Genomic DNA, 9,353 nt, shown 5'->3' with positions numbered 1-9,353 from the left:
TCTGAGATATCTTGTTGTAACAACTCATTTTTTTCATTTATGATATGACCTCAGTTATGAAATTGGATATTATTGATGTTGTTGTTTGGACATTGGAGTAGGGGTGTGCACCATTTAATTTCAAACCGAATAAACCGAATACCGAATCGAATCCAAACAAAAAAAACCAATCCGAATTATTTAAACGGTTTTCGGATCGATTGAAACCGAAACCGAATCCGTAACTCGGTTTTTAGTTTGGTTTTTGATTTTGAAAATTTTAAATTTGGTTAACCGGAAATCGAATTAAAAACCGAAATCAAATTAATAACATACTAAAACATAGTGGTGTGGTGGAGCCTACACGCAACGGCAAAATCTGTAGTTGTACGCAACCGTACAAACAATAATTGCATGTGAAATGTTGAAGTCAAAAGTAGCAAAGAGAATAACCACTTTCGAAGCACAAAAAAAAAAAACGTAAATCCCTATAATCCCAATATCAATCGATACCTACGGTGAAATTACACGTCACCGATTTCACTATGTCGCTTGCGGTAACTAATTCCACCGTTACTGATGACGGTTGCTCATGCGAAGACGGGGGCGATGAACGGAAAACCTGTTCACAGTGCAATCGAAAATCCAAAAAGACTAGTCTAACGTCATATTCATCGTCATCCGCTTTACTTAGCTTCGATTCGTTTCCAGTTGAAGAATACGATAAACGATGGAGGATATTTACTGCTTCTCTCAAAGGCTTTGCAATTGGAGCTGGTATCAAAGGCGGCTTAGCTATTTTCGCAATCCTTGCACGATTACGTCGTCGACGATCATTATCTTCTGCTAAGTGAGGAATTTGAATTTGAATTTGAATTTGAATTATTATATGTATGTATGTATGTATGTATGTATGTATGTATGTATGTATGTATGTATGTATGTATGTATGTATGTATGTATGTATGTATGTATGTATGTATAGTTAGAATTAGATCTGTTCCTTATTAGACTAGGAGATGTGATGTTGACTGACTAGAGTCCTTTTAAGCTGAAATTTGTTGTGATAATCAACAATCATTGCTTGTATAAGCTTAACTTTCTATTAATGCTGCAACAAAGTGTAAGAAAATAGTATGCTCTTTGGTTTATAAGAATTTGTGGCAGCCGTTTCACTAATGCTTCATATAATCAATCCTAAAGGGATGTCAAATACTAACTAATTTCAGAATCTTGATGGGAATCTGCCCGAAATTTCACACCCCTGTTTTTCCTTATAATCATGTGTATTGAATTTGTGGTTATATTAGATCTTAATATGAAAATTACTAGGTTGAGAAAGCATATTATATATTCTTCGGTGTATCTTATCTTATTTTGTTAGAGATGACTTCATTACCACATTTAACTTAGAGTTAACAAGTCTACTTTTGATTTTTTTTTTTTTTTTTTTTTTGTTTATTTTTCATTACCATGAGAATATCGGTCATCTTTTAGAACTTTAAAATATCTAAATTTTTGGTTCAGGAAGGTACAGATGGCTTCAGGTGGTGATGATATAATTTTGGCCCTGAAAGAAACGGCCAGATATGGTCTCTTTCTTGGCACTTATGCTGGGACATTTGTTTCAGTCGATGAGTTAATAGCTGCATTGGGAGGACATCGAAGGCATTTCCTTCTCTTTCTTGTATTTCATATTTGAGACTAAGTATTTTTTTCAATCTAATTCTTCATCTCTACATTGAAATTCCCTCACTAAGTTGTGGAATATGAGTTTATTTGATCTAGTGGCTGCAAATCAATCTTTATAGTTGGCAATCTTCCTATAGCCAGCTTATAAGATCTTAAATGGAAGTTTTCAAGTTTATCATACTCAGTGTATCTGAATAGTTTGTTTCATGTCAGTTTTCTTTAGTTAGACTTGTAATGTGCAACAATACTGTCTGCAGAACAGCAAGATGGAGGGCTTTATTAGCAGGGGCAATAGCCGGACCATCAATGCTTCTCACTGGATATAAGACACAACATACAAGCTTAGCTGTCTATATCCTTATGCGAGCAGCTGTCCTTGCCTCGCGTTGTGGAATAAAGAGCAAGCGATTTGGGCATATATGTAAACCTCTCACTTGGGCCCATGGAGACCTATTTCTAATGTGTCTCTCATCTACCCAAATATTGTATGTAAATACCTCTCCCCGTATCTCAAGTTTTTTTCTTTGCAAGATTTTACAGTTATGTTTGTATTTCGTAGTATTATTCTTGTATTATATTTATCTTTTTTTAGCCTTAAAATTATTATTACCTGCCAGAAGTTAAATGCGGTAAGTGATGATTATGAGGATCAATGTGAGAAGAGGTTGTGGGTTCCTATAGATTGAGATGGAAATCAAGACTTCCCTTTTGGTTGTGGAAATTGTTCTACTCTATCAACTTGAAAAATGTCTTGTATGCACTATGGGAACTAATATTGATGTTTGTCTCTGCTAGCGTTATTACAACTACAATTCATACTTGAAATGATTCTTTAAGGATTGTTCTATTTACAGCTAGAAATATCCTCTCAAATAATCAACCAGTTATGCTTTTTCCAGGTGCGCATACATATTAAAGCAGGATAGTTTACCTCAGTCATACAAATCATTTCTCAATAAACATGGCGGAAAGGACCCAGTCATCCTTCAAGGTGTTAGGGATATTGCTTGCGGCATGCCGTTTACTAATCTAGAAAAGATACAGAAGTACTACAAGAGTACAGGAGTAGATGTTATACTCGACCCCCAAATGAAAGTTCCTTGTTCGGTATGAATCTATCATCTTTCTTGTTACGGTTTTCCGTTGTATTAGTGTCTTCATTCTTGAAAATTTTTCACCTTGAGTTATAATTTTTTTATGTGATATGTTGCTATTTAAACTTGCAAGTGTAACATATTACTATAGGCGGACTGCATATTATTTGTTATTTTAAGATCCTACACACTGGCTACTATAGCCAATGATTTTGCGTACATACTTTGTATGGAAGGTCATAGTTAATATGTATTATTAGGCATAAATGTGTGTAGATGTTGCATTATGAAATATTTGGTACGAAGTAGAAATTGTTAATCAATGGAAGAGGTATATTTTGCAGATGACACACGGAAATCAATCATGTAGTTGGCATGCGTTTTCATTTTTTCTCCAAGCATACAAAAGAGCAGTACCTGTTTATCTTCCAGTTTATTTGATTCCTGCACTTATAGTACATCGTCAAGGACTTGGAAAACGGTATGCATTTGGTCATTCCCATGTCCTTAATATTATGTTTTTTCATCCGTAATAGATGGTTATCGATTTACTTCTATTTAACTGACCTGCATATATATTTGATAATCAGAATCAGACAATTGTGCACAAATTTAGCTGTCTTACCATTTGCGTAGTAATATACTTTCTATGATTAATCATATTTATTATTATGGTCCGACACAAATTTAGTTAATATGCAAACCCATCACCAAATTGCTACAACTACCACTGCAAATGAAGCTGGAAGAATGGAATCTGAAGAGCTTTGCGGACCTTAAGTTTTTTCTATGCAATACAATCACATATCTAATAGGATTGTACTTATATTCAGCTCGTTAGGAAACTTAAAGTTTGATTCCCTTCCATTTGATCCTTATCAATATAATATAACCATATTTCTTTTAAGATTTGGTCGAAATATGATGGTTTTTTTGTAACTAAGAAGCTGAATAGATTATTGTAGTAATTGGAAAAAAGGCCAACATCCATGAAATGCATCACATAGTCAGGGAATTAAATGTGGAGTGGTGAACTACAAGTATTTTTCATGCTTTTGAGTTCCTTCTAATTGTGCCCATAATGAAGATTTACATTTGGTTTGATCATTTTCTTACTTATGAGAGGGTGGTTTACCCTAGTGACTTTTATGATTGAAGTAAGAATATTGAAGAGATAAAGCATCATATTAATCGTCAGAGATTCTTTAAACATAGCATTTACTTATTGTAAATGTGTGTACAGTTTCGTCAGAGTTCCTTGTATTAGCAGTGGTGTCTTTTATGAGGGTGTGGTTGTTTTTAATATCAAGGTTCAAATATGCCAAAAATAAAGTTATGAATTCAAATTTATATCATCAAGGACACAATTTTGTCATATCTGCTGCATCTGCATCTGCTCTTATACCATTAATCATAGAATTCTTAATATCTAACTTATTATCTTGCATATCCAAATTAATAGGCGGAAATAATAAAATGATTGTCAGTGATGTTGGTTGTATTCTTGTGGCTTTTATGTGTATGACTTGTCTTTATAACACCTGCAAGTTGTTTACTGTATCGAAAAGTGGGTGGTTAGGGATGTAGATTTTTTAATTTGTTATTCTTGACGTGATTGATGCAGGCCTTTCACAATATTGGCAAAAGGTCTTTTTGGTACTGCAAGATCAAGCTTGTTTCTCTCTACATACTGTAGTTCTGCATGGTTAGCTTCTTCAGTTAATACATTTATTACTTCAATCTTGGCAGCCCAAAGTAGTATCTGTCTGGTTATGTTATATACGTAATGTCCATTTGGTGCTTTGGCATCTGTATTGATGTTTCTTAATTGCATATTATGAATTATGGTAGAGCAAAAAATTCTTTTTCTTTTGTACTTGTTTAACTTTATAGAATTGTAAGTTACTTTCTGGAAATATCTAGTGGCTGTTAGTTTTCCTCTGCTATAGCCCAATCAGAAAATCTTGAACCCCTAGTCCAATTTCAGAGGTGAACACAAACATTCTACCTCAATCTCTAATAGTATTTGAAAGAATATTAGTTATATACCAGCTATTCACTACAACTCCATATTCATGTGACCTAATAAGACCTGTCCTTAAATTTATTTTCTTTTTTAATTTACTTGTAGGACTCATGTTTGCTGGTATAATATTTGTGCCCCGGGAAGTTAACCCCCTGATTTATTTTCCATATCTCACAGTAGGAGGATTAATTGAAATGCTCATAAATAGTTTCATTAAAACTATGTGCAGTATATATATTGTAATAGTTTATGTGAACATTACATACATGGTACTGAATTTATTCCAGTTCATGTGGTCTGGAATGTTTATTATGCTTGATTCATTAATTTGGATGACGCTTTGCTGGCTGCTATTGTTGTTAATCAATCAGGGTCTGGACATGCTTCCTATTCAGAATTTTCAAGAGATGTAACATCACCATGCTAGCACTGGGCACGGTAATACACTTGTGTGTTTATTCTTGATCAACATACACTTTCTTTTAATATGATATGGTCAAATATCAAAATTAGGGATAGCAATTTGGGTTATATTGGAGTATCTCTTATGGATTACTACTAGGTTCAACTGATTTTACTAAACAAGTCAAAAAGTCCACTCAAGTGTATTTAAATGTATTAAAATCCATTGATATAGTTCTTGTTAGAAAAGGTTAGATATCATCTTGTATGAGAATACCTTTTAGATCCACCTATGTCGAGTGATACAACGATCTTCATGTGATGGTTATCGGTTTTCATAATTGCATTTTATATGTGTCCTATATAGATATAGATATTGATTATAATTGTATCCAGTAGTAGGTTACCTACTTGTGTGTGTTACCTTCTCATGGTTTTTATGCAGTTCCCAACTGGTCTGAGTTTGGCAATTGAAAAGAAGAGCAGGAGAATAGAAATTTCACTCTACTGCCTTGCTCGAGCCATCGAAAGCTTCTTTACAACCATGTCTGACATAGGATACATGCCGCATTTTAACTACTTGAAAAGAGTAGATGTGTTAATATTCAGCATCTCAACAGCAATCATAATGCATTGTTACGCCACTGAAAGAGATGTTTTTCGATCCAAATACTTGAACGTGCTTGATTGGGTGTTTGGTGTGCCTCTTCCTCCATACGACACAACCCCCCGAAAAAAACACGAAACAAGCTGATCAACTTCATTATATGTGCACTAGGTGCATTTTTTATTTATTAATTTCTTGGTATGATTTTACTTTAAAAAATGCAATCAGGTGTATAATGGCATCTAACTTGCTCATTTGTAATAACTGTGATGTATTTGTTGACTACAGAATTAGTAGTGGTGTGCATTTGGTCAGAACCGAACTAAATCCGAAAAACCAACTGATATAACCCGTTTTGGACCAGGTTGGTTCCTTTTTAGATCCAAAAACCGGATGTTGTATATGGTTGAGAAAGTACTATTCCGAAACGATGTGTTTCAACTTTGTAATCTTTAAAGACTAGACCGGGTTTATGCTTTTGAACCTGAGTGGACCTTACAGATAACCAATTGTAAAAACCTTACTAGAGCTGGAAAACAGAGCCTGAACTGGTAGGAAGGAGTTTGTTCTTCTAACATAAAAGGGAGTGTTTGATGTTACGGATGGTGAACCATATATTTATTTATTTGGTTTAATCATAACTAGTTTATAACCCGCGCATTCGCAGGTATTTTATCATACAAGATTATAAAAATATATCTTTAATAACTTGTTTTTGTTAATGATATAAGTAATATGAGTACAATATATATGAATAATAAATCATCAAATATCAAAAATATTAAAAATTAGACAAAGAAAATGAGTATGATGACAAGTTATAAACGAAAGATTTACACCCCATTTTCAATCATGACAATAATACGTATGTGTCAAACATGATCCAATATTAAATCGTAGATGTATACGGCAAAATATACATACCAATTAATCATTGAGCAATGTATGTAGTTAACTATTATAAATCATTGAACCCATGCAGTTAATTGAGAAGATATGAAGCTAAAAAGTACATTTAAGAATAGAATTGAACATCTAAGACAAGACTTCTATATTTGACTTCATTATCTAAGAGTGCTCCCAACCATGACACAATGTCTTCCAGGACTAACCAACCATTCAGCGCCACATCAGCACCTCCATCTCACTTCCTTCCCAGGACTAAACCCAGGACTAAACACTTCCAACAAAGACACTCCCCCTTTCATTTTTTTATTTTATTTTTGAATTATTTTATATTATCAAATAATTATTAATATTTATATTTATATGATAAATTAAAAATAAAAAACATAAAACTACCATTTCATTAAAATTAAAAAAATACAATAATTAAAATTTAAAACATTACGACAATTTAAAATTAAAAGATTACGACAATTAAAAAAAAATACTAGAAAGCTAAATAATCAAACTACCCCTCGTCGTCGTCGTTCATCTTTTGCAATTTCTTCGCATATTTTTTCTTAATTTTGTCTCGAGCAAGCATTAGCATTTCGTATTCATCGGGAGGCAAATCTCGTGACACCGGTTTGGAAAGAAGCTTCAACCCTTTAAACATAGTCCGCATGTTGCTATCATCTTGTAGCTTTTTCATGGTTTGATTCGCCACATCTTGTGAAGCTTGGACCGATTGAGCAATTTTAAAGCGAGCTTCTTCGGAAGACATACGGCTCGCGGCATCGGATGAGTAAGAGTCCCTTTGACTTTTAGCTCGACTTGGAGGACGTCGGATTGGGTCGGTATCCTTTAACAAATTTTCCATTTGGGTTGGGTCGGGGTGCATGCTTGTGTTCGGGTTGGAACTTCCCTCGGTTTGATCATTAATTGGTATATGATCGGGTTCTTTTCGTTTGTTGCTACTCGAAATACTTTCGCCTTCTAAAAACTTCGGGCAATTCCTTAACACTCGCCACGCATCCTCAAACGCAAAGTGTCGTCCCTTTGTTTGCGCTTTGAAAGCCATTCGTGCCGCGGACATAATGTCGTCATTATTACAACCACTTTCCCACATTCTCTCGTATTTGTTGTAAATACCGATCCATATCTTGACATCCCTTTGCATTTTCGACCATTTTCCACTTATTTGATCTGGACGTCTTTTCACCGGGACAATCGAATTGTATTGTCTTCGAACTTCTCCCCAAAAAGAAGTATGACTTTGGTCATTTCCGACACTCGGGTGTTCGGAAACATATACAAAACGCTCGGCTAAAATTTTTGTCTCCAAGTCGGTTCACGTGGTCTTCGGACACCTCACTTTCTTTTCTACCACTTTTCCTTTTGCTTTTCCTTTCGGATCACTTTCGGGTTCGGGTTCAGGTTCGAGCTCGGGTTCGGATTCGGGTTCATTTTGGAGTGGTGTTTCGGGAACTTCTTCGTCGGACGATTCGTCACGGAGACTAGGATAATAAGGTGTTTGTTTCGTTTGTTGTTGGTTCGGGTAGATTTGAACGTTTTGAGATAGTTGGTTATGGTAGAGTGGAACATTTTGAGATTGTTGTTGATGGACGTTTCCGAACATACCCGCAAATGCATTAGTATTTGCAAAACGAGAAAACCCGGTAGTTTGTTGCGAGTTATCGAGTAGCATTTGCATCATATCTCGACTAACCGAATTTGAATCTTGAACTATCGGACGTTGTTTCGTTTTTCCTTTGTTTGGTGTTTTTTTGGAACTCATTTTTTTGGTGATAGATATGAGAAAAAATATTAGAAATGGAGAAGTAAGATGAAAGTTGTGTGTAAAATGGGGTTGGAATGTTGAGTATAAATAGAGTAAAAAAAGAAAAAAAAAAACAAAAAAAAACAACAAAAAAAAGAGCCTTTAGGAGCCATTGGAGGTGAATGTATCCGTTGGTGGCTCTCAACGGGTCAAAAAACCCAATTTTTTTCGCCCTCAATTATGCTCAACAAAGTAATTCACCTGGACGAAAGAAGCTGGGCGGCTCCTGGGCGGGCCCTGGGCGGCTCTGGTGCCAACGGCGCCCAGGGTGGGCGGGGGTGGAGGACGATGCGTTGGGAGCACTCTAATAATAAGCTTTGTATTCACCCTTACAATGCGACAAACATGTGTTTAGTAATGAATTCCATATTCTTGAAAAAGTAAACAATAATGAAGTTATTATTGGTAAAATCAAAAGTAACCACTCATAAATCAAGTAGAAAATGAAATGTTTGCCTTACATATACATGTATCCATGATAGAAGGTGAATGGGTACTGCCCTGGTTATCTGATACAAACATTTAATGGGTACTGCTCTGGTTATCTGATACAAACATTACTAACACAAATATACTAACGAAAGCAAACAAATCAAAAGTAGATCAAATCAAGAACAAAGATAAGAAATAATACTTTAGAATCGAGTCAATAATTACTAACCTCCACGATTTTTTAAAAAGATCACCTATCATGAGGGTTGCAGATTATATCAAAATTTTGGAGACGTCTTTTCTTTTGCTATTGGATCTTCAAGAGCTTCTTCACAATTTTACGTTCTTTAACCAAAAGGCTGTTATGATCCTGTCAATCATTCAAAATGATAACTT

General features: G+C 34.8%; 1 protein-coding gene across 3 annotated transcripts; it reads left to right on the top strand.

Moving 5' to 3' along the window:
• Positions 1–464: 464 nt before the first annotated feature.
• On the top strand, positions 465–6,379 carry LOC139857537 (uncharacterized). 3 transcript variants are annotated; one of them, XM_071846343.1, is made up of 8 exons: positions 465–829; positions 1,507–1,647; positions 1,929–2,156; positions 2,571–2,778; positions 3,110–3,246; positions 4,390–4,470; positions 5,163–5,229; positions 5,639–6,379. In XM_071846343.1, exons 1-8 carry the CDS (start codon positions 525–527, stop codon positions 5,945–5,947), a joined length of 1,476 nt encoding a protein of 491 aa, XP_071702444.1. In that variant the 5' UTR covers positions 465–524; the 3' UTR covers positions 5,948–6,379. The 3 variants fall into 3 exon arrangements, with proteins under 3 accessions (XP_071702444.1, XP_071702445.1, XP_071702446.1); XM_071846344.1 differs by having other exon boundaries at positions 702–829; positions 1,511–1,647; XM_071846345.1 differs by lacking the exon at positions 465–829 and having other exon boundaries at positions 1,536–1,647; positions 1,934–2,156.
• Positions 6,380–9,353: the final 2,974 nt, after the last annotated feature.

The sequence above is a fragment of the Rutidosis leptorrhynchoides genome, chromosome 7, assembly GCF_046630445.1.
Source record: "Rutidosis leptorrhynchoides isolate AG116_Rl617_1_P2 chromosome 7, CSIRO_AGI_Rlap_v1, whole genome shotgun sequence".
NCBI lineage: Eukaryota > Viridiplantae > Streptophyta > Magnoliopsida > Asterales > Asteraceae > Rutidosis > Rutidosis leptorrhynchoides.
Note: the sequence above shows the minus strand (reverse complement) of the source record. Positions and strands in the feature narration are given on the sequence as shown.